This window comes from Actinia tenebrosa, unplaced genomic scaffold (genome assembly GCF_029948245.1).
Source record: "Actinia tenebrosa isolate PJP-AT-01 unplaced genomic scaffold, QUT_ActTen_1.0 PGA_scaffold9__36_contigs__length_13948895, whole genome shotgun sequence".
Classification (NCBI taxonomy): Eukaryota; Metazoa; Cnidaria; class Anthozoa; order Actiniaria; family Actiniidae; genus Actinia; species Actinia tenebrosa.
In genome coordinates this window covers 10,905,034-10,930,913 of record NW_028292586.1, presented here as the reverse complement: position 1 = coordinate 10,930,913, position 25,880 = coordinate 10,905,034, and the positions used below count along the sequence as shown (strand labels likewise).

Here is a 25,880-nt window from a genome sequence, read left to right as displayed (position 1 = left end):
TTATTGGCGATTGTAGCAAAGTCTTTTAGTCACCCCACTGCGGATGGGAGAAAGACGAAGAGAATAGATGATGGGGTTAATAATGGACTGGAAGTTCAAGAAAGTAAAATAAATACCATGAGATATATATTTTATGTCGTCATCGAAGTTGCCTTTCACGGCTTTTACGATCTTTAAGATTATTATTGGACACATACACGCGACGGATGCTAGCACTATCAAGCCTAGAGTGAAAGTGCGCTTGTATTCCTTGATCTTACTTTGCTCTGCTACAGTTTGCTGCTGGGCGACGATAACCCTTATCTGTCGACGGGCCGTCAGATTTATTTTAGTGACGCAAAATAAAATAATGACAAAGCATGGCCCAAAGGTTAGAATTCCAATAAGCTGCCTGTTCCAGAAGGAGTCGTTCATCAGGAGTCTTGTGAATGGTTTTGGAATCCCCACAAGGACCCAGCTAGCTGCGGATGCTATCACTAGTTTCTTTGAGGTAACTGAAGTCTGATAGTACATAGGATGTTCTATGTAGAGGTATCGTTCCAGGCTGACGATCGCCATGGTAACAGCTGTCCATCCATAGCAAAGTGAAGCGGACACTGTATAGGCAATGGTCAATTCACATAAATATGTACACTGGTCTATTATGCAGACTCCCAAAGCAATAAGTAGCGGCTGTACGACAATTCCAACCAGAATATCACTGAGCGAAAGAATAGCTACCAAGAGGTAGTATCTATCAGATCTGAGCTGCTTATTTGCCAGCACGGTCCAAATTACCAGCAAATTGATGAGGACAGTCAGCGTAGATGTGGCGGTGTTGATGGCAACGAAAAAAATCCACGTTGGGACGACTGATGCTGGCAGATGAGTAATGTTTGTTGGATCAAAATCGAAAGTTATCGGACACTGAAAACTTGAAATGGTTTGGTTTGATATTGAAGCCATTACTGATGGACTAGAATGCTTCCCTTTAACAGAATCTTTCATTAAATAGGTTTTCATCCATTGACCCAGCTTTTGCGCAAGACTTTTGTTTCCTTAACTTTTTGTTTCAAGTCAAACGATTAAGTTGTCATTTCCTCAGTAAATGTATTTTTGCACAGCACTTAACAGAGGAAACCTTTTCTAGATATTTATCTCTCGTAGCAATATTTGTGTACAAGAGACCTTAACAAGGAAAGTCTAATAACATACGTAAAGGCCAGGAAATGGAAAACCGTCCTCGTTGTTTTATCGATTGAACAAAGAGAAATTAAAAGAAATAATTACTACTGACTTAAATGACTCATTTTTTCTGATACAATTTTCCCTCTTCTTCTTACACTTTTGGCCCAGGACAAATCTTGGCTGAGTTTCATGGAGTAGAATTCAAAATGAATGTAAATAGCAATAAATATCAGATTGTATAAATGTATTTTCGAGAACCGTCGGTGAGCCTCGAAAACTCACAGACAACAGGTTTTGTTCAATAGAAAATGAACTTCTTTGAATCTATTGAGTCAAGACGCACGGAACATGAAGTTCTAAGAACTAGGATGAAAAGGATAGATCAGTTGACCCTGTACTGAAACTGTGAGATTGATAAATAATGAAATGTTAGATGTTAGATGTAGTTACTCAAATATTTTAGGTTTACTGATTTTATCCATCCAAGGCTATAATAATAAATGGGTTGGCTTCTTTTTTGTTTTGTTTCGTGTTGTTGTTTTTTTTTTTTTTTCTTCTTCTACAAATTAGCTTTTGAATATTATAACAAAAGCGACCTTACAAACAGCTGCAGGGATTCTCAGTGTACTCAAAAGTTTTTAATTCGTTCGGAACGTGACTACTTATGTTTCACTCCTGTTGAATCATAGTGAATCAATGGGGCTACATTACGCTGTGATAACTGACTGGTTTGAACAATAAAAACGCCATATTTTGCGAGTTCTCTTGACCTTATAAGGTAAAATTACGTAATAGTCGTATAAAGAATTGGTTATTACAAATAATTTGTTATTAGTTGATAAAATTACAAAACTAGGGATTTGTTTCGAAAATATTTTCTTTGAAGAAACATAATTCAGAGCTTTAATAACTTTCCAAGCACAAAATCACCTTCATAAATATAAAGATAACTAATATTATTTTAGTTAGAATAACCATATTTAATAACCAATAAATACGGTTATTTCAAAGATAAATGATGGTTCTCTCAGTCGCATAAATTTACAGCTGTGCAAGTGTGGATAGTCAGTTTTCACGTTTTTGCTTCATTGCCAGCATCATAACTCTTCTTCTGCCAAAGATTTTCCATCAAAATTAATACACAGACTGCATTAGTACTAGATGATAGGATTCTGAAAATGTCAGAAAAATCGTACCTGAGGGTGAGGAGAAAAAAGCCAAAAACTAAAAATAGTACTGTTAGATTTTCGGCCGTAATAGGCTAAACATTTTAAAAATCTTAGAATGAAATGCACTGTTAGAATCTAGGATAGTCCAAGCACATTATTTGAAAAATCCAGTTAAATTTTTCGATCATATGTTTAGGTCATCAAAACTAAAAAATAATTAAACAGTAGAATAAGGGTGGCTCAAATTTATATATGAAGACAATTTTTTTTTCGAATTGAACTTGCATCAGCGCGTAGTTATGAAAATAGTGGTAAAAAACATTAAAACACTCATTAATCATTCATAAGCCTATGGTCCAATTGGAGCCACCATACACGTCATGTGCATGAACCTTTATACCCGATAAAGTCCTCTTCATTAGTATTCAAGTGATTTTATATAAAGACACATGTGTCTTTATATAAAGACCACTCGAATACTATGAGGATGACTTCATTAGGGATGAAGTATGCATCCAAGTTTAGATGAAGACTTAGAGCCTCATCAAGGTCATAGTCGACCCTAAAAATCTTTGACTAACGTGCCTGTCTTTGCCTTGACACGCAATATCCAACGAGTGGGAGCTTCTATTGAATCTGGTTGCGCATGCCCGTGACGTCAAATCTCTATCGAAGTATAAAAATCCATGTTCGTGACGTGTATGGTGGCTCCAGTTGAACCAAAATCTTATAAATTGTTCATGAGTGTTTTAAGCAGTTCAAAAAACTCGTAGATCGTGTTTTATCAGGTATAAAAGCACTCGGCTACGCCTCGTGCTTTTATACCTGATAAAACACTCCTACTCGTTTTTTAAACACTACATAAAACATTTATCTCTTTAAAAAAGTTAGTCACAAATTTAAAACCTTAGTATTCTTTTTTTTCTTCTTTTAATTGAAAAAGAAGAAAGAAAGAATGAGAGAAGACAAAGTGAACTGATAGTGATAAGCTCTAGGTTTCGTCCTCGGCCTGATATTGCTAATATACTAGTAAGAACTGAAAGTGTAGCGCCTAGTCATTCTGTTCGTAATTTAGGTGTATTATTTGATAATTCACTTAGTATGGAGGATTCGTAAATTTCTTAATCAAACTACTTGTGAGATCTTGGTCCATGCTTTTATCAGTGCTAAACTTGATTACTGCAACTCTTTAATTTATGGTTTCTTGTCAATAGGTTACAGTCCGTACAGAATGCAGCAGCTCGTGTTGTTACATTAACTAAGAAATTTGAGCACATAACTCCAGCTTTAATTAAGTTACATTGGCTGCCTGTACAATATAGAATTACTTTTAAGTTACTTTTACTTGTATATAAAGGTTTAAACGGTCTTCTACCATGTTATTTATCTGAGTTATTAAGTTATCAGAAGTACTCTAGATCATTACGTTCCACTAGCAAAGAACTTTTATCTATACCTAATAGCAATCTTAAAACGTATGGAGACAATGCTTTTGTTGGCGAGAAATACGAAAGTCTACATCTGTATCTGTTTTTTAAAATTCTCTTAAGACACATTTGTTTAAGTTAGCTTTTAATTTATAATTTTACAATTAGTACAATTTTTGTCGTTTTGTTTCACATATTTTTTGTATCTTAATTTTTAATTAGCTTAGTTAACTATGTATTATTTTTTATTAGTGAGCGCTCTGAGCAACTAGTGGATTTAGCGCTATGTAAATAAATATTATTATTATTATTAAAGCGGCAAACACCTCTAAAATAAAACGAAGCGAAAATACAAAAAATAGAAAAGAAACTGTCTTTATGTCAGTACTGAGGACACCAAGATTATTGCAAGCCAAATGAAAGAAAGAAAATGGAATAAAATATATAAATGATAGAAAATTGTCTTCGAATGCGTCATCTTTTCGTGATCTTTGGTTTATGGTTTTTGGCTTTCCGAATTTGCGTACTCCTGTTATTAATGGCCAGATGAAAACATAATTTTGGGTCATTACTCTTGTGAGTATATTTGAAAGTACATATAGAAAGCACGTCCTCAATGGAATCGTAAAGTCAATGCGCCTTTTGTCCAGTTTTTGTTTTTAACCCCCCCACCTCCAAAAAAAAAGATTATCGTCTACTGCGTGGAATATGGTTTTAGAGATTTGGACTAAAGAGATAGAATAAGAGCATCTCTCCATAGATACTGATGGTCCCACTGAAAAAAGGGGAAGAGGAAGGGGGAAAATCTCATTGTTGCTAATGTGTTATTAAAAATTATTTATCTACGGTAAATCCTTCAGGAGAAATTACATTATATCACTAATTTTTAATATGACTGATAGGATGTAAAAAAAATGACTGCCTGATTGATACACACTTTGCATAGTTGTACTAATGTGAAAACTGAAGAAACATCTATTAATCCGGATAAATTTTAAAAACGCCGTTTTCGCCCCCAAAACGCATGTTTCCGTCCACGTTAAGACATTAAGAGATGCTAACTACACTGTTAGGCATGCGCAGATTCCTTGCGTTTCCAAAAAGTTTGGTTTTTGTCTAGCATATTGTTCTTAGCGTCCGAAAACGCCGTTTTAGTGTAGACGTAAACAGACCGAAACAGATAAAAGCTACATGCGTTATTAAATTTGTTTGGATTAGTGTGCACGGCACGAAACTCGTGCTTTCATTTTCATTTCTGGCTGCAAAACATTTCATCAGTTTAATCAAGTTTTTTGCAACATTACTGTCTTTCTGTTATCATCGCATGAGCTTGTCAAGTAGTATACACTATTATCTTTGGCATGATTATTGGTTGCATGTTATTTGGTCAATTATCCTTGTTTTGTTATAATAATATTACCATTATTATAACTTAATATAAGTATCATTGTTACAAGGGTATTTATTGACCATCAATATAGTAAGTCATAACAAATGGTCCTAGCATTTTTTTAGCGGGCAGCCGTTTAAACAGCACCTACGATCGTTTGGATCGCGATTCCTTTCAAGAGATTTTATAATCCCTTAAAACACTAATTAATAATTCATAAGCTTATGGTCCAATTGGAGCCACCATACACGTCACGTGCATGAACCTTTATACCCGATAAATTCCTCTTCATTAGTATTCAAGTGATTTTATATAAAGACACATGTGTCTTTATATAAAGACGCATGTGATCTTTATATAAAGACCACTCAAATACTATGAGGATGACTTCATTAGGGATGAAGTATGCATCCAAGTTTAGATGAAGACATAGAGCTTCATCAAGGTCATAGTCAACCCTAATGATGCACAGATCGTAAGAAGAAGAAAATACATGGTATAAAATATATGGTATGAGCGTCTCAAATACGCAGCCGGCCAAGAATTGAGTAGCTTTTATTGATGGTTTTCAACCATTCCCAAGAGAATTAAATAACAAAAGACACGGCGACCATGCTGGAAGTATAACAAAAGAATTCATTGACAATTCTTTTGTTAAGTTCCTCCAACATGGCCGCCGTGAAAACCATCAATATACGGCTCTCATAACTGGCTGCTGCTTATTTGCATTAACGCTGAAAATCAATGCCTTTGGAGTGAAACCCCTTTTAAATCATTGGCTTGTGGGTTTGGATGATATGGGTGACTTCCTAATGTGGGTAATAAATCCTTGATAAGATATGACCAATTGAATTAAGTTTAGAAAAAACACCAAAACGATGCCACCAAAACTTTCAATCAAATTGTAGAGTGAATTCGAAAACAATGCCAAGCCAATATCCAGCCAATCAGAATCCTAATGTTACTTGTGAACAAAAAAATTAATAGCCATCGTCATAAAAGGATATATTCAAAGCTTTTTTTTTATTGACTGCACGAGAATGGTAATTTGACTCTGATGTTACCTGTAAACAAAAACTAGATACCCATTGTCATTTTCTCGTGGGAATAAAAGGATATATTCAAAAACTATTGTTTTCTGCTGCTTTCTGATTTGCTTCACTAGCTACCCAAAGCTGGAATGTATTTATTCTACAATTTGACTCGTTCTCGCTGTCCCCGGTTATAGTAGTCGCAATGACACAGGTGTTTGGTTGTTTCGGAGAACCAAAAATAAGAGCCATTTTGAAAACCCTCTGGACCCAGAGTGTAATTCATCGTGTAGTAAATTTACATCAGCGCATAGGTTATTTGAAGGTTCGATAAAATTGAATAACTAAAACCGTTCAGTAATGGCCTAGACCCAGTTATCATTAATCCCATGATGATCTTCAGTCAATATAAAACCCAGTAAAGTCATGTAAGACACAAGCTGAGTTTATTATTGTTTATTTATCGTTGAGAAAAGCCGACTCATTTTAATTAACCATTTGTATTCGTAGTTTTCTTTTATGCCTTTAACTGGAATCTTTATCTGTTGCTAAGTAAATATAACCTCCTTCATTTTCTGGAATTAGCTGTCACGTTCTCAGGAATCTATCGGAAAAAATTCAAAGTTGAAAATTGAATCAAGTAAATACAAAATCCCTGTAGGGAAGGAAGAAAGGAATGATTCTAGGACATGGAAACTATTCTTTCCATACCGTATTTACTCGATCAAGCGCCGCTTCTGATCAATCGCCGCAAATTAGAGCAAAAATATTAAAAAGCTCCGCCCTCGACAAAGCGTCGCATTCATTCACCACATAAGCGAAGCTTAATCACCAGCCTAATATTTTTTTGCCACCAAAATAAGACAATAAGCGACATTTCAATCATATTGATTTTAAAGTCTACTTTTGCTTGTCAGCATTGTTCAAATAAGCGCCGACTACGAAATAAGCTCCACCACCACAGCACTACACAAATACATACCAATACCAGTTTAGCTACATGCTCCTGAAGTTATACCGATGTCATCTACAGCCATGTCTGAGCTCCACTGAGAACCGCGTATTCCCTCGAACAGCACCTAAACAAAATGGATATCAATTAGTTTAGACACAAATGTGAAAATTCGAGATCAAAATTAAAATTAATACCCTAAGTGATTTCAACCGGATAGGTGATATTGACTTTGTTAATTTTTTCTTTCTTCTTAAATAGAAAAACTTGTCAACCTTTTGAAAATCTATTTTCGAGTCCTGTGTTCTTTGATGCTCGATGTATATCCTCCGCGGTTTTTTTTTTTTTTTTTTTTTTTTTAATTGATGACAACCATACTATCCTAGCTCGGTCCTTCAGTAATACGTTTTACCTTTTTTTTTTGAACAATATCCTCATTAGTTATAAGTGGTAAACTAACAATATGAAAACCACGGTGTCAACCGTCATATAGTTTATGTGACTTAGGCGTAATGAGAAGACGATGTTCAAACTTACAATGTAATTCTGCGAGCTTGAAAACGTGAGTTTTTTCTCCAGCCATTGGTTCCCACTGTTTCCACTAAGAGATGTGAGAATTGTCGTTTCCCCAGTTGATACTGTTTTGAGCTTGACATTTAGTACTCCCATGGTGCTTCCATACATATGATAATAGAATGTCAAACATTTTTGATCATTTGATCCAGTCTGTTCAGCGCTACGAAGTACAGCTTTTGAACCTACAGCCACGCCCGAAGCCTCAAGGTAAATGTAGTAACCTAAAGCAGTCATGAAATAAAGGCAAAAACGTTAGGGCGAGGGTTTGCATTGAAGGAGCACGTGCATTTTAACTGGCTTAAAAACCAACCTAGCCCTAGGCCTATTTTTAATGCTTGATTTAGGGTTTGAATCTCGATGTAAATATCAATGCCACACGCGGGGTTGAATTCAAAACCCGTACCAGGTTCTCCATCGACATTCAAACCCGACATCAAACAATAGAAATAGGGCGTGGTTGGTTTTTAAAGTGTATTGTAAAATTCATGAATAATTATTAATGAGGCGTGCGTATCAGCCATACAATCACTCGCCTCCGGCTCTTGATTGTATATCCGATACAACACGCAGCTCATATTGCAAACATTTCTTATCAATTGATAAATACAGTTACTGATACTTAAAACAGTTTGTCCTGAAAAATATAAAGCCGATAAAACAAGCAAATAAAATAATCTCGATGCAAATAGAATAATCTTTCTAATTTCGATGTCTAAGAATTGAATTGCGCTTGAGTCTTCCGCTTTTAAGACATGATCGTAATAATAAGTTGTGCGGTTTAAAATACGCGTTATCTTTCATGACTTTTCATCATTCTGATGAAGGCTATAGATCGGTTTCAGCAATTCCCAGAACTGTTCAACTTCAGTTTTCATGAGAGTAAGATTCTATTGTTTTGTCCTCTGACCTCTGAATAGACCTCCTCGGCTCTGACGTAATGTTTTCCCATTTCAGACCACGTGTCATTCCCTAGAGTATCATTTCTTTGTTTAAGGTTTGCGCTCGGTTGCACATGAGAAGAATTTGAAAATGAATATGGATACAACTCAAACAAAGAATATTATTCTCAAGGGAATGACACGTGGTCTGAAATGGGACAACATTGCGCTCGAGCGCTGCAGAGCCGAGGAGGTCTATTGGGCTACATTGGGAATATTCAGCAAGGGGTCTATTACAAATATAGCCGAAGCGTGGCATGCCTCTAAAATAAAATTGCGCGTTTAAAACGCAAAACATCGTGCTACATTGGGCTACTCACCACTGCCGTCCGGTGATGTATGATCAGCGGAAGGTCCTGTGCCTTTACTAGGGGTAACATAACTTCGACGATACCAGGGGATATCTTGAGAAGGGTCTTGGCTCCATTTACAGTAATCTGTTGTGAAGGCGCATCCTTCTGGGACTTTAATTCAATTATAAATCCTTTAGTAAATACTTATCTATAGAGACGGTATGAGGTAGAGTAAAGGCATTTAACCCGTGAAATAAAATTATACTAGTCAACGTGTAATAGTCAAATAGACACAAAAGAAAACAATGGAATTAGGGTCTGCTAATGTGCATTAGTCTAATAACTATTTCAGGGATTTAGTGACTTTACTCTATTAAGTCAAGGGAAAGCCATATATCCGTGACATAGTACTAGCTAATTAGTACAAAATAACACCAATGAAACAACTGGGAAAAAAGGAATAGATGTGTTTTGTGTTTTCTAATTCTTGCGGTACTATTGTAGACTACTGCATTAGTATTTGAATAGTAGATTGTTTGAATTTTATTTATGAAATATTTTTGCAGTTAGTTTCTTGATAATGATGACAGGATGTCATCGAAACGTCGAAATCTATCTGCGTTAGTTTTTCTGATTAACTTAATAACAAAAGTCAATCTTATATGTATTCTGAAAAATACTTTTCTTGTCCACGTAAACAAGTCATAATAAAATGGGGCAATTCAAAAAACCCTAACATATTCAACCCAATTCGACTGGATCCAGCAACCTTATATATTACGGTTACGTTCACATCAAAATCTATTAATCCACGAGCACTATATTTATCATTACATACCTAAACTACAAGGTGTATCTTGGCAAGAGCTTGACATCGTATTACTTCCTTGACAATCAGCCCCTCCAGACTGTGGTGCTGGATCGGTACAAGTGCGTGTCCTGGTATGAATTCCTACGTCACAAGACTTGGAACAAGAGGACCATGAACTCCAACGTCCCCAATGACCGTCAACAGGGGCTAGAGTGCAAACAAAAACATTAGTAAAGCCAAATGTGAATAAAGCCTCCTAACCACTACCACTTCAAGGTCAAAATGTTTGTATTATTGTTAAATTTTTTGCAGGCAGATCGAAGGAATCACGGGTGGCGTAGCGGCGAGAGCGCTTACGTATTTCTCAACTGGTTAGATTTTCGGATTCGGCGTTTTTTCTCATTTTTCTTCTCGGAAGGATTGTCTCATTCTCTCTCCTGGTTTGATATAAAAATTCGGCGTCTTATGTGAATAGTGTTTCTAATTGGTTCTCTCCTGTGATTGGAGGGTTATTCTTTCCAGTTATTTTGTTTTTTCCTTCCTCCGCAAATATCAAATTCTAAATTCCAATTCAATCCAATTAGAATTCTTACACATCTTCAATTAAAAAAACATAATATTTATAAACATATTCCGCTTTTCTTCATCGCTAGCATAATTTGTGCGTTTTTTCTTCTGCTTACTCCCCAAAGCCGGAACGTATTATGTAAAAGTAACAAATACATAAATATTTACCATTGCATTCTTCTTGTGTACATGCCGTAGTCTGAGTCTCAACTCCATAAGCATCGGCCGTTGGGCACTGGTTTATATCAGCAGACGTGCAATATCTTTGCCTCTTTTTCATGCAGATTTGTCGATCACATGGTCCCCACTCTGACCAAGGACTTATCTTGCTTAGCGGTTCTGTACAAAGTTAAATTTGGACGATGATAGTATTTAATAGACCACTTTAGCTTGGTCGTAATGTTTTGTCCATTTCAGACTACGTGTCATTTTTTATTTCTTCGTTTAACGGTTGCGCATGAAAGGACACATAAATATGGATACATTCAAACAAAGAATCTTATTCGCAAGACAATGATACGTGGCCTGAAATGGGAAAACATTATGCACAGGGTAAAGCGGTCTTTTCAACTGTAACTTATTACCGGAATTTCTATCAATTACTTACCGCTGAAAAGATCGACCCTCATACAAGGAGAGCCGTGTGCTTCTTTTGGATAGATACGAAAGTACCGGGCGCTTATTGCAGTTGAAAGCGTGTTCTCGACGATAGTATTTTTGTCAGTATTTCCCGTGAACACCTGCGGGAAAAAAACGGTTCCCAGTCGTCTCTTACTTTATAAAAAATCTGCCTGATATATACACTCCATTGCAAAATCATTGTGGGTTGAATCAAGGAGAGAAAAAAGAGAAATAAATGACTTTGTACGTATATGAAGAAAGTGAATGAATGTAAGGAATGCAATAAGGTAATACTAATACTGATATACTAACATTATTAAAGGGGGAGGGAGATAGGTGAATCACAATGGAGAAAGATAAGAAAATGACTATATATGTGTATATATCTATATCTATGGAGAAACTGAAATCATAGGAGAACCATAAATGCATAAGAAAATAAAGTCCTAATCAAATCGTTACCTAAATACATACATAAAAAAGGAAAGATATTTGATAGTTTGCTTGAGATAAATTAATGATGAAAAATAAATATATACTACAAAATGATGAAAAGGAAACAAAGATAGATAAATGATGTAAACTAAAGAGAGAGGGACTTGTGCTAATCATACCGTTTATTTAGCCAGAGAACGAAAATGCTTTTTACACTTGTTAGTAAATTCAAGAGCATTTTTATTATTCCAAATATCTGCGATGGGAATTTGTTAAAAAATTTTGCAGTCTTGTATTGTTCCATTATCTTTTGATGCTGTGAGTTTGCGCTCGTTTGATCTCAGTGTCCTAGCAGGTGCATATTCATCGAGTTTAATAATAGACCAGTTTCGAATTCCAAATTACCGCTGTGTTTCTTGATTACAGACTCATTTGCACAGGGTTAGCCTCGAGTTTGTGCAGAATATTCACGGGTTCCAGTCAAGGTCCGTCGAATTTTAAAGTGTTTGTATGGTTGAAGTTGTGCATTCTTTACTTTACCGTTGGTATTTGTGAATATTTAGCGGGTTAACTGTGGTAAACCGCTCATAAAATACCTTTGTTTTTTATCCGTCCTGATTCCTCCAACACAAAATGGACAAGTTGCGCAATAGTACCCAGGGGTCTTTGGAACCTTACCCAAGAGACCATTGAAGCCTTCTGTTAAAGGCTTCCGGTCTACAGTCCGATCAATTAGCATTGCCAACTGTCAATCAATGTCACTATGTTGCTAAGTGATAAAGAGAAGGCGGAGCTAGCTGATCACGTGACGTAAATCACATGCCTACACATGCTCTTTTTCGTTGACTGCTGTAATTAAAGACAGCCGAACTAGAAATATTACTTAACCATCGAAATCGTAAACAAGGATTTGTAAGCAAGATGTTAATGACTTCTAAGCAAGGATTTCTAAGAATCTTCAATCTTCATGGGCAAAAGATTATTTTGGTTACTATTCATGCTTTTATTCAGCTATTCAAAGCAGTATTTTCTGTAATCGAAGATCAGCTCTAAGAGATAAACTAGCCCTCTTAAAGAACTAAGCGCCTGGTCAATGGCTTCGACTTTTAAATTATTTTTCAAGCTTACCCGATTCTGATCATTTGATGCTATATTTTAAAGTATTTTGGCTCTGAAAGCTACTACAAATAAATGTCAGGTACATATAAGGTTATTTGAGTTTTGATTTTGTTCTTAAAAATAATAAAATGATGTAAATAAATTTCTAATACGCGTGAATTTTTGACCTTCGCTTGAGATCGATCGTATTTGAACTTCTAGCTCAGCACTCGCAAATTAAATTTTTTTAAGAAAATGTTTACTTAATTTCGAAACATAGATTAACCAAGGGAACTATAAAGAATCAAGCAAGAAAACCTGAGCAAAGATTAGCCTGTATTTGCTTCTTAAATGAAGCATTTCGATTTTAAAGAAGGCTATAATATGTACTAGCGAAAATCCGGATCGTAATTGGGATTAGAGTTTGGAGCTCCAGATTCAGTTATTCGATGACTTTTATCAGTACGGCATAAACGCCTTACTCACAGTAAACAGCTTTCGACACTGTTGTTCGAAATTTCACAGTTTTTGTTACCACTTTTTCCGTTAGACTTTTAGAGACTCAGATACTAGTAAACTTTCCCAACTAGGTAACCTGGTCTACCCTGCCACCAGGGTCTTGCTAAACACTGATACGAGGCTAACCCTATGTAAATGAGTCTGTAATCAGGAAAACAAGAGGATAATTTTGAAATCGAAACTGGTTTAATCATTCCACACTGAAAAACAGTTGCTAAGTCAGCAAAGAATGAACCGTGGGGCGCTTTTGTAAAGCAAAGTAATCATGCCCACGAGGGACTACTCCCCATTCTTCCTTACTAAGTTTCAACAAGTTTGCAGTTACCTTCTCGACGCCATTTTCGCTGTATGTTTGCCATGTCACTTTATCCAAAGAGTATTTGACAATGTATGTTTTGACCCATTCAGAAAATATTTCATTTCCTTGAGTTGCGATTTTACGTACACCATGTAAACTTCCAAGATCAATTTCGAGATACTCTGATGACACGTCATTTGCTCTGGCACACCAAGCTGAGCCACCTTTAAGACGGCCTTGGTTAGGGGTGAAAAGTTTTAAACCATAGTATTCCTTGTAGGAAGAAGAAGCAAATTTGTCATCTGGTATTGGACCACCTGCTTGTAGACCAAGCGACGTTGATTCTATTAAAATGAACACGGTTTTTTGAGATCATGAGTGAAAGGAATTGTTTCCTTGTCTTCGCTATCTTAAAATATATTTTTACATGTCAATTATTAGTGTGCAATATTTTTTTTGCTAAGCGTTCCATTTATTCTGAAAGTGCAAATTTAAAAAAGAACATGAAATGAAACCAGTTCATTGGATAATGACAATGACAATGACAATGATAAATATTTGAGCCTCGCTTGACGTATGTAAGTATCCAAAATTTCTTTATGTAGGGTTGACACAGCCATTAGATATGACGGAATAAGGGATCATCATCATCATCCTCTATGCCTGTGCGGTACGTAGGGACGAGGGATAAGGGATAGAGCGGAAAATAAACGACATTTCAAGGGCTTGAGGTAAAATAAGGGGAGGGTAGCATGGGTGTGTCCGCACTTGCTCTTCCTTACCATTGGTAACTAGCTTGAAACAAACTGCGTAACTCATAAATCGTCATCATTAACATTATATTTCAGGTGTCTATACAATTACCTCTGCAGTACAAACGGTCGATTTTGATAACATCCAACTCACTCAAAGTATCTCCAGGTCCAACATTTTTAGTATTTTGCGGATCTCCCAAAGCTGTGAGAGTTATTGCTCCGTTCCTTGAGAAGGCGTTTGCTTTGTAGTGAGCAATGGATTTAAAGTCATAATTCACGCCGAGGTTGTCGATGACGTCACTACCATAACGAATGAAATTACTTTCCTTTTCTAAAGCAGTGCAAAAAAAGTCATCAAAGATCATTATGCTATTTCAGACTTTAGCGGTGCATGTTATATTAAATTTTATTTGGCTGTAATGCATGAGCGGATCCATTAATTTGTATGCAACTCAAAGAAATGATATTCTTCTCAAAGGATTTGAAATAAGAGTCATTACGACAAGGTTTAAAGGGGCTATATTAAAATAGCAAATCTGAAGAAGAGAATAAAATAACAATAACAATAACGATAAATAGAGATTATCACACTGTTAAGAACTTGATATCGTTTTTATTCACGAGTTTTTCCGTATCATATCGCGAACGAGCGAGTCCTCGAGCGAGTTCTTAACATGTAATAATTTGTTTATTACACATTTAGGCTCGATATATAACACACACAAAATGTTTTATTGTCTTAAATATCCTTAACCGACTTACACCATTTCAAAATGTTAAAGAATTATACGTTTCCAATTCAATATCATTCAAGATATTAAAGCTTAATTAAAAATGTAAGAAGCACAAAATCCATCTTGAATTTGATAGAAATAAACACTAAATAGAGATTTATCTCGTCACTCTTGACTACTATCGTAGTCAAGTTACAGTTACAGTTTACCGTGAAGTGATATCGTATCACTTCACTGATATGGTTTTTATTCACGGCTTTATTTCACGGATATCGAGCTTAAGGTGGCTCGACCCCCTCACGCTTGACCGCTACCTTCCACTTTTGGAACGCTAGTGCATAAACGTCTTTTATCCGATTGCAAATCTTTTTTGCACATAAGTCACATAAAGATTGAATTAATATTTGATGCAGTTTTTTATGAGATCGGACGTCATAACACGTGATTATGATGAAATATTTGTTTTCGTTTAGAAAATAATTTTAGCCTTGCAGAGCGTTTAACACTAAAATGCTTCGTACCACATAATTATATACTAGATGCCTCCATTTGTGGGGATTTTTGAAAAAATCTATCTAGCTAATAATGAGATATTTGAGATTCTTTAAATATAGTGCATAATCTACTTCAAAACTAAACAATGGATTTCATACGGCCGAAATTAATATTTCAGAGCTATATATTCACAAAAGTTATTGCTCATTTAGTTTTACTCTGTATCTAGTTTTAAAAGGAACATTTTGAAGGTAATCGACTTATGCGATTTTGTGAAAACGTATAGTGCAGAAGACGGGGTAAACATTTGATGCGCACTTTTCATCGCAGTTTTCTAGTCAATCTTACTAGATCTTCCATTATTCTAAAATTCACTGATCATTTCTCTCAAAATTACGTCAGGATACAAATTTGAACTTAAACTAATATTACACAAAATTGCAAGACTATTGAACTCATTTAAAGCGATCTAAAGCAAACGAGAAATACAGAAAACATTGATCGTTTCCCAACGATTTGATGCTCTGGGAATTCTATTGTTTACTAATGATCATAACATCAAATTCTTTCGCACCATGCACGGTCTCATCTCACTTGGCTGCTTTCCGATTTACTCCCGAAGTATGGTAACAAACAGTTGTTTTTTTTATTCAAACGTGGGACGTTTGTCATGATGTACTTTGTCAGTGTGAGTGAATAGAATCGGCGAACATGCCTCAAATTAAAACTTCAAGAAAGAAGCGAGCAAGACTTTTGAGTTTAGATAAAGAACCATACTTCGGGAGTAAATCGGAAAGCAAACCAAGCGAGATGAGAACGTGCATGGTGCGAAAGAATTTGGTGTTATGATCATTAGCAAACAATAGAATTCCCAGAGCATCAAATCGTTGGGAAACGATCAATGTTTTCTGTATTTCTCGTTTGCTTTAGATCGCTTTAAATGAGTTCAATAGTCTTGCAATTTTGTGTAATATTAGTTTAAGTTCAAATTTGTATCCTGACGTAATTTTGAGAGAAATGATCAGTGAATTTTAGAATAATGGAAGATCTAGTAAGATTGACTAGAAAACTGCGATGAAAAGTGCGCATCAAATGTTTACCCCGTCTTCTGCACTATACGTTTTCACAAAATCGCATAAGTCGATTACCTTCAAAATGTTCCTTTTAAAACTAGATACAGAGTAAAACTAAATGAGCAATGACTTTTGTGAATATATAGCTCTGAAATATTAATTTCGGCCGTATGAAATCCATTGTTTAGTTTTGAAGTAGATTATGCACTATATTTAAAGAATCTCAAATATCTCATTATTAGCTAGATAGATTTTTTCAAAAATCCCCACAAATGGAGGCATCTAGTATATAATTATGTGGTACGAAGCATTTTAGTGTTAAACGCTCTGCAAGGCTAAAATTATTTTCTAAACGAAAACAAATATTTCATCATAATCACGTGTTATGACGTCCGATCTCATAAAAAACTGCATCAAATATTAATTCAATCTTTATGTGACTTATGTGCAAAAAAGATTTGCAATCGGATAAAAGACGTTTATGCACTAGCGTTCCAAAAGTGGAAGGTAGCGGTCAAGCGTGAGGGGGTCGAGCCACCTTAAATGTGTAATAGTAATAATTATTATATTCATAAAGCACCATTCCCGTTAGTTCAATGGTGCCGCTATTGCAATAAAAAGGCAATTCATAATGAAAAAAACATAAATAAATGTTTAAAAATATTAAAGAATAAAACAAAATATAATCAATTAATGTACTTTCAAACAAAATAAGCGCTTTTTAACAAATGGTTTCAGACTACGTTTAGGATAGGTAAGAAAACTAAAGGAGTAAAGAAAAGAAAATGAACGAAACGAAAAGAAACGAAAGGAAAATAGCTCAAGTCATATGAGAAGTAATTAGTTCATTGATGCATCTGTGAGATAATATATTTATTATTTATATTGCACAAATTAACATCTAAAATGCGCAAATACATACTTCCCAAGAATGATTTTATAATAAAAGGGAGAAAATAAGCTTGCTTCAAACTACCTGGTTTAATGTTCTCCCAGTATATTTCCACGTACTTATCACGATCAGATCTGCTTTGCTCGTGCCAAAAGCCTTTAAACGAAAAAGAGAGAGATTAAATTAGCTCAAACTTACAAAGCATTGAATACACATAACAGCGCCATAACAGCGCTTAGAACAGCAATGTATAAGCGCGATATAAATTATATTATATTATTATTAACAGAATATCAACTGAGAACTATCACAGAACGAATAGAAAGCAGAGAACTTTGAAAATAATTTTCTGGAATTCCTTAATAACGTTATAAATCAAATTTATATATACATATCAGTTGTGACTGAGCTCTTATGAAAGAAAAGTCAATAGACCATATTCGTGGTGTGACAATGTTTTCCTAGTTCAGCGTGACAAACCTCTGGGGGAATGAAGAGCTATTGTTTTGAAACTCGTCGGGACATCATCGTTATTCCGTTCGTATCCTTTGGGATACTCATGAATTTTTCAAAGAGTAAAAACAAAGGAAAATGAATCCCCTGGAGGTTCGTCACGCATTGTCACACCACGAATAAGGTCTATTGTTCGATTTTATATAATGTGTTGCTTTGTTCATCAATAGACCTATCCCGAATTCGCTTGACTGACCACGAAACAATGGTTTGAAGTCGAGACTGGACTTGTTTCTTTTATTCATCAAGTTCAACCTCGACTTGAAACCATTGTTTCGTGACCAGTCAAGTGAATTCGGGATAGGCCTATTCATTAGAATGTTTGTTCAATAAGCCTGAAGCGAGATGATGTTTTACCCCCGTCTCTAGACCATAAACCTTTTCACACTACTTTTGTTTTTTAATTATGACTATTGTTCCTGTATTCTCTAAGGAATCAAAAATTTTAATATGAAAGAATTTTAAAAACTATTATGGTATAGAGTCGAAGGAAAAACGTCATCTCGCTTCAGGCTTATTCCGGCTAACTATTTGTGTAAATTTATAGTTTATTACACATAAGTATCTTTTTCAAAAAAATAGTTTTCTTATTGGTGCAAATAAAAGGAACAAATGAAAGTGCGCGAAAGGGATTCTGGTATTGTTAGTTTATGACGCTATAATGCAAAGCACCTATTGGATAGATTTAAAACACTTATATCACCCACGCTGCGTTTTTGGGATAAATTTCGATAACTGTAATTTAAATGTTTTTTGTTTGTTTTTGTAGTGAGAAGAAGTTATCAGTTCAGGACTTAAATAATGACCCCGTAGTGTATTGGTTATACCTAGTGCGTGCATGACCTCGTGCACAATGGTATTCTTGTAGTAGCAACCATCTCCCAAAGAGACTTCTTGGGCCCCCGGAGATGAGAACTGACGACCAATGAAAGACCAGCATCTAAGAAGACGTACATAACAATATTCAAAAAAAGAATCACGCATTGTACAATCAATGGTTGCTGGCTTGAACGTTTTTTGAATTGACTGTTTCAAAATAGAGCGCTACTCATCAGTGGGCAATGAAACTAAATAACGTAGAGTAAATTATGGCGAGGTAAGGGCTTTCCCATTCTTAAGCTAATCAAGAGGAAATTTAAATGTATAACCGTTTTTTCTTCTCCTTTTTATAGTTTGCTTGCTATCATTTTTTTTCAATGTCTGCAAACAATATCATAAAGAATATCAAAATACCAAGGGTTTCTTATTTGGGAAGAGGACTGTGGCATCAGAGGGTAGGGTCATCAGTAATAATTTAAACTTTTTGAATGGTCAAACCGTTTTATATTCATGAAAGCTGTTTCCTTGCAGGGCAGTAGCAACTATAACGCAACCAAGGTTGGTAAAATGTCACAAATGCTTCTCTAAACTTTGCAAATCGCATGCTCGAGGGTCAAAATTTCAAAATTGAACCTCCTATTGCTACCACCTTCGACACTCGTTTTCCTCGGTAAACAATTCAGTGTGGCTACGACCCTGCCTTGTTGACTCAATCATAGAAAGGTCACGAATTCATTACTGAGTGAAAAGGGGATGGCTACAACTATTCTTTAAAGTTTACTGCGAATCCCACAGCCCTCCACCTCCACAAATAAAAAACGTACCTTCCCCAACTCAAGTCTAAATTGTTTAACTGTACATACCCTGTCTTTTTAACGAATTTGATCCAATACTGTTGATTAGTTCTTTGAACAAATTTAATGCAAGTAAGAGTGTGGTATTCATTTAGAGCTTGGTTAATGAGGTCAGTCTTATCTGAAAACAAAATGCCATGGAAATCAGTTGAGTAGATTCCGGTGTAGCAGATTTTTTTGTTCTCATTTCTACTCCTCGTTTCTTTTCAGTTTATACTTCTCGTTTCATCTTTTTCTCAATTTCATTTTCCGTCTGTGCTTCCGGTTTTTTGATATTTTCTTGTCCTCTTTTTTAAAATATTACTAACTTTTTCTACAGTTTATATATATATATTTTTTTTTTAATGAGCAAACTTTTTATTCAATTTTTAATCGAAACATTTTTGGAAATCAAAAGCAAACGACAAAGTACCTGTCAAAGTAGAATCAATCTCGTATGGAACAGTGCTTCCGCTCCAGAGGTAATTCCTATTCCGCTGAGCATTTCTCTTAGAGATCTGAGATGCATCGTTATTTAAATCCTCTTTCATTTGGTCGCTGACCAAGATATCTCCATCGATCAAATTAGGTATTTCTTTCCCTGGATAAGAAAAAGGACTGTTAAAAACGTATCGGGATTTCTTTTAAGTTTTGCTGTTCTGTCTAGTGGTAAGAATCAAAGGAAATCGAACATAACTTGCCATCGCACGTCAATGGACTCAATACTTAGACAATACGACAGCTAGGGGGCAAATAAAGCTGTGTTACAGTAATGACGTCCATTGAACAGCTCACAACAAGAGAAAACAACAAAAGATAAATTAAGACGGCACATCGAAAGATGGCCGCCGTATCGTCGAAGTAGTCAGTTTTATGTTACTATTTCTCTAAATCCTCCCTCATATTTCCTCTTGTCAAAATTATTATTTTGATAGGCCATAGGTCTTTTCACGCTATAGACTGATCTCCTCCTTTTACTGTGTAAGAGACGAGAATTTCCATTCTTTTTTCCCAGATAGTGAGTTGATGGCGGGCGGCATTTTTACGGTAAGAGAGACTAACCCGGGGAGACTCATTCGAACTTAATTCAACTCTTCATGATAATATGTTGTTTCGCAAAGTGTATAAACTGGCCAAGAGTTTAGTTAATTATATCAAACGACGTCGAACGCTTCTTTATTAATAGCAAGATCTTATTCAATTCTGTCGAATCAATGTAGCGTCAACAAAATCCTTTGAGACAGGTTTAAGATGCACACTTTTGCAGCTGTTTACGTATCGTAATTTGTAATAAATAGCTTTAAAATATTTAGAGCTTATTACGCACCTTCATCAATGGCGATAGGATCCGTAACTTGATCATCACTTTGGCTGTCGATCAGCGATTCTGAATTAAGAAATAAAAGAATAAAAAAGAAAAGTTAGGGTCACATGTACTTGAAATGATAGCCATGCAATGATGGTTATTAAAATGATTACAAACACAAAGATTGAATTACTAATGTGCGCATGCGTTAGGTTTCTCTATTTCTACTTTCAAAGCGAAGGAGTTGTTTGAGTCCTCTGCCAAAAATGTTAGTGTGCATCCATTCACATGTGAATTATAGGAGTCAAATGGACGAGTTTACACTAGTGAAACTAGCTCTGACATTCTAACCGGCGGTATATGAGCTAGCTGTCAGAGCCTGTGTTTTTGTTAGTCCTCAAATGCCAAAACCAATGCTGCCTAGGTAATTTTTGATACCCTCGTAAGAGAAAAACGATTGAAATTTAACTTCGATAAATTCATTTCTCCACATATTTATACATTTAAAAAAACTTATTGCGACACATATGTCTCAAACCGCGATCTTCCGTACACGCGGCAGATGTTTCTCATCATCTTCATGAGGGTCGCAAAGAAATTAAAATCTTGCGAAACAGGAAAATTCCCCCAGTAAATCATTTTGACTCATCAGGTTGGGACATTATCATCTCATTCTTTTAATGCAGTCGTTTTCAAAAGCTCGGCTCTGGCATTTCCTCGCGCACGCGCAGAAAGAACAAAGGATTCCTGATCCAAGGGAACTTTCATTGAGGTTTATGATCTTGTTTTAGAGAGGATGTTTGGAAAGATTTACTGTTTTTCTTTTATTTGGTTGTTTTTTCTTTCTTAATATCTATTTGTCCCCGCGAAACTAATGCTAATGGTTACACGAGTACTTGACAAGGACGTTTAGTTAGCATCGAAACGTCGTCTTTATTTTTTTCAAGTTTAGCGTGTGAATAGTTAACAAATCTCTTTTAATACGGATATAAATGCTTAACCATCATTTTCAAACCACAGCAATTATTTGTACACGATTGTACGAATGTGTGTGTGACTTTTTCCTAACATTAATTTTAGACAAGGGACATTTTCAAACTAGTCTATTCAATTTCATTTGGAAGGAACACTTCAGTTTAGAAACAATAAGTATAAATATAAACCGGCTTTGGAAAACCTGTCTGGCTTACATAGGCTTAGCGATTTTACACAATTCGGCAAGGCACTGCTTGAGCATGACATTGTATAATAGGTCAGAAATGTGCTTCAAAGCTCACATAGAACTCTGGTAAACCGAGTACTGCAAAAAATAAAGCAGAAAAAAAACACACAAAAAAACAAAAAAATACTATTAAAAAATTACTAGAATTTCATCTCTTAAGCATTTTCATAAAAAATTTCGAAGGAAAATTGTCAAATGAATTGTTAGACGAGCCGAAAAAAGGCAAGTACTAGGTTTCTAAATATTCGTGCTCGTGCTCACATCATAGGCTATTCGACTAATGCGGAGAACTATTGTTTTCTATTATGTTTTTTATGGAGTTAATGTCAGGATACTGCCAATGTCAAGCATGGCGTTTGGGTTACTTATTCTGGCCTTCCATAAAGTTCAACATAAATAGGTTTACAACTCAATCTGCCGAAGGACTGTAATGCGCTATAACAATTGAATTTTCTTGTCATTTGACTAAGCTAATAAATACACGTATAAAATAAATGTAAAGAATACCAAAATCATGCTAAATAAGCGATTGCCAGATGCACGAAAATATCTTACCAAATGATTCAGGGATCCTGTATGACGATGTTGCTTCAATCAGCAAAAATGCCAAGATTAGAGCAAAGGTCTTCATGGCTGTGTATCCAGTACCTTAATAACCAACCTTTGCTGTACACAAGGTCTTTTTTGTCTATGGAGAAAAATCAATCAATATAAATAATTATATCAAATCAAAAGATTCGTTTACTCTAGAGAATTCCAGTCTTTGGCAATGAAACGCTAACTAATAGGAAGTGATAAAAAATATTTTGTTTTATTGTTTCGGTGAAGATTCGAATTTGATAAATACTTTTGAATTCTCTTTCATGTACCTTGAAAGTCTCGTAACGATTGGTAAAGGAACTCTTTTTGTATTTCTTCCTCTTCTTCTACTCTTCTTCTACTCTTCTTCTACTCTTCTTCTACTCTTCTTCTTCAGGTATCGATTACCAGTGGCAAATAAACGCTGTGTTCAAATGTTTAAGTATGTGTCGTTAAACTTTTTTTATAGATCTCAATATTTCATAATTGTACATGCCCTCAGCTAAAATGTCTTTTTTGATGCATGGTCTTTATCATTATCACTTTTGCATGTGTGGCTTGAAATCAAAATTCTCACCATTAAAAAATGAACAATAAGAGGTAATCTTCCTAGAGGAACCGAAAATAACCATTAAAACAGGCCAATTAATAAGGCGAATTGTTAGTGTGACTTGATTGAATACCCGTTTTAGATCTTGTTTTACCTTATCAAAAGTTTTCGGCTCACAATGGGAATTCAGTTAAACTAGCTGTTGTAATGGTCTTAAGAACAATTACTTTCATCACGAAGAACAAAAGTGTATGGCTGTTTAATATTTAACTTTAATCAAAAAGACTTTACATTTAATTTTTTGTATTCGAAAATATATAGGACCGGTCAGTCGAATGGCTTTTATAATGACTTCAAAGTTTCATTCGTGGGAATGTCGTAACTTATTAATGATCCGTTGCTGAAACGTGTTACGTCAACGTCGTTTATGAAGGTAATTTAGCCTTAATGAACAAAACGTCAATGCATCATCCCACCCCAATTTTCTACGTTAGTGCCAAGTTAAGACTAACCGAATTTTGATATTCTTAATTCCTGACTTTAAAGTGGAATTATCAAACTACTGAATACATCCAGCACTGTTAATAAAACCGAATTATAAATAGTATTCTCACAAACTTACATTACTTCGGTTTTACTAAACTATTTATTGTGTTTACCAGGTTAAAAACAATTTTTACTTACGAGTCTTCGGTTTTATTTAAGGAGTAAAACAGCTTTTTCCGTACTTCGGTAAGTAATAAAGCGAGCAGGAAGTGGCGTAAGTACTAAAGATTGCCGGGTAAGGAGAAGAACAGCCTATAGGTAAAACTCGACTAAAAGCTGTTTTGATGTTATTAAGCGTTGTGAAAATTGATAGCTTTTATTGTGTGTCTAAATGGAACCTATTATTCTTCAGCAAACCATTTTTGCCCACCTAACGAAAAGCTTCTGAATTAGCTATGAAAATGAAAAGGAGTTTACTTTTCGTTATCTAAGCCGATAAAGGTACGCCAAATGAATAACTTTCAATGGTGCTTTTTCAGTTGTTCGTGGCCCAAAAAAAATCTATAGAATATAATAAAAAATAAACAATATTACTAAGAAGGAAAAATTTAATATAGAAACTAAAATGAAAAAGTAGATGAAATAAAAGTAGTTCTCAAACGCAACAAAGAAGCATTCCACGACCGGTCACGACACTGGAACCGTAAAAGTTATAATAATTTTACTAAAAAACTTTTATTGGATGTCAGACTTTTTAAATGAAACTTAAAAATGCACTAATTTAATCATTAACTAGTCTAATGAGAGGTACATTTATTTAAAGCACCATCTAATCAGTGTATTTGTTTGTTAGTTTGCAAAACTGCCGGTGTCGTTTGTTGATAACAAAAATCACGTTTCCGATAAATACCAATTGCAGCAACGTTCTTATATAAAAATGAAATAATTAAAATGAATATAAATAAATAAAAAAATACCAAGCAGGAATTATTTAGAAATGGAAAATATTCCACCTGATAATTCACAGCATAATAGCGGTACAAACACGTAATTTATATTTTAACCAAGGTCTTCCGGATGATTATTTTTTGATTTTTAGTAAGTTTTTTCATCTTTTCACGGTGTATAATTTACCTTTTTATCATTATTGATGAAATTACTCTACAAGAATATCCTTTTCTTTTGTCCTCTCAATAATTAATTTCTATTTGTTATTTGTTAGTTTTATCTTATCTTAACAGGGACCTATATCTCCGGGGGATTGGAAGTGCGAAGGGAGTTTTCTCATTCGTCGGAGTGTCAATGTCAATTTCATTCCTCGAATCACCTGTTACTATGATATAAAAAAAAATTAACAGTGCTTCTGGATTCCAACTTCTTCCCACACGATATTTTTGCCAGAATTAGTTCGGAGCTGGTGTAGTTCGAGAGTCAAGGGCAGAAAACTGATATGGCAAAAAAAAATTTTGACCGGGAAAAATAATTGTTTTGGTTTTAACATCGTTTTGGTAATGGGGGAATCACTCAGTTGGCCATGGACTGAAGAATTGGAAGATTTCCTTCCTTCAAGTGACAAGCCGATATGTCACCAGTGACAGCCCTAGCAATGACTGCAAGCGAGTTTTAGAATTTTAAAGTTCCGTCTTGGGGAAAAAAAGTAAGCAATCATTTTACTTTAATCTTTTTTTAGCTCAAATTAAACATAAACTCAGAGAGTTATATCATAGTTTCTTTTTTCTGTCGACTTTGATGAACGAAATAAAACTTCTGAATTTACATGAATTCCTCCCTGATATGTTTTTCGAGTTGTCTATCAATAGGGTTTCTGAAAAAACTATCAGGGAGGATATCCCATACTTTTGATATACTTGTATATATGTACAAAAGGGTCAAAGTTTATGCAAAGTGCAGTGTATAGCTTTCGGATCATCGACCGGCATCCGGGTATGTAAAAAGAGTTTCTTTAGTTATTTTCAAAAATCTCAACGTAGAAGAACAAGATAGAATTTTAAAAGATAAACATCGTTGAAAAAACCTGTTGGAATCCTGCAGAATGGCAGGCTAAGTTTAAAACAAATTATTGTTATGACCGATTATAAGTATTATAAATTGATTTGCAAAATCAGAATAATTTTACCTTTTATTTAGTCAAAGGTGTTGCTTTGCGTTTGAAGTAATAACGGTGTTTCATGACTTTCTTTGAAGAGAGACAAGTGACACAATATCTTGATAAAATCTGAAAGTTTTAGAAGCCATTACTTTTTTTGATAGCCGTAATCTTGACAGTACTTAAGTTAACATTGCGACTATTTCGATAAATAAGTAATAATC

The 25,880-nt window shown here is 35.0% G+C and overlaps 2 protein-coding genes across 2 annotated transcripts; both read right to left on the bottom strand.

The window, feature by feature from the left end:
* On the bottom strand, window positions 1–945 carry LOC116297940 (adenosine receptor A3-like). The gene has a single exon (XM_031706265.2). It carries the CDS (start codon window positions 943–945, stop codon window positions 1–3), a length of 945 nt encoding a protein of 314 aa, XP_031562125.2.
* A 5,680-nt stretch (window positions 946–6,625) lies between these two features.
* On the bottom strand, window positions 6,626–22,931 carry LOC116297953 (uncharacterized). The gene is made up of 16 exons (XM_031706275.2): window positions 22,804–22,931; window positions 22,490–22,622; window positions 20,734–20,793; window positions 19,840–20,007; window positions 19,437–19,548; window positions 18,582–18,694; window positions 17,326–17,397; window positions 14,157–14,378; window positions 13,320–13,636; window positions 10,929–11,061; window positions 10,490–10,660; window positions 9,782–9,961; window positions 8,971–9,114; window positions 7,674–7,933; window positions 7,167–7,263; window positions 6,626–6,788 (listed from the first exon to the last, which is right to left on the bottom strand). The coding sequence occupies exons 2-15, from the start codon at window positions 22,563–22,565 to the stop codon at window positions 7,177–7,179; spliced, it is 2,115 nt and encodes a 704-aa protein (XP_031562135.2). The 5' UTR covers window positions 22,566–22,622; window positions 22,804–22,931; the 3' UTR covers window positions 6,626–6,788; window positions 7,167–7,176.
* Window positions 22,932–25,880: the final 2,949 nt, after the last annotated feature.

What these genes read in the sequence shown, in the direction of transcription:
- LOC116297940 (XM_031706265.2), bottom strand. Translation starts at nt 945, where the DNA reads ATGGCTTCAATATCAAACCAAACCATTTCAAGTTTTCAGTGTCCGATA.
- LOC116297953 (XM_031706275.2), bottom strand. Translation starts at nt 22,565, where the DNA reads ATGAAGACCTTTGCTCTAATCTTGGCATTTTTGCTGATTGAAGCAACA. An exon ending in TACATCACCGGACGGCAGTG is followed by an intron (nt 7,934 to 8,970) that starts GTGAGTAGCCCA and finishes TGACTGCTTTAG; the next exon opens with GTTACTACATTTACCTTGAG. An exon ending in CAAGCTCGCAGAATTACATT is followed by an intron (nt 7,264 to 7,673) that starts GTAAGTTTGAAC and finishes CATTTTGTTTAG; the next exon opens with GTGCTGTTCGAGGGAATACG.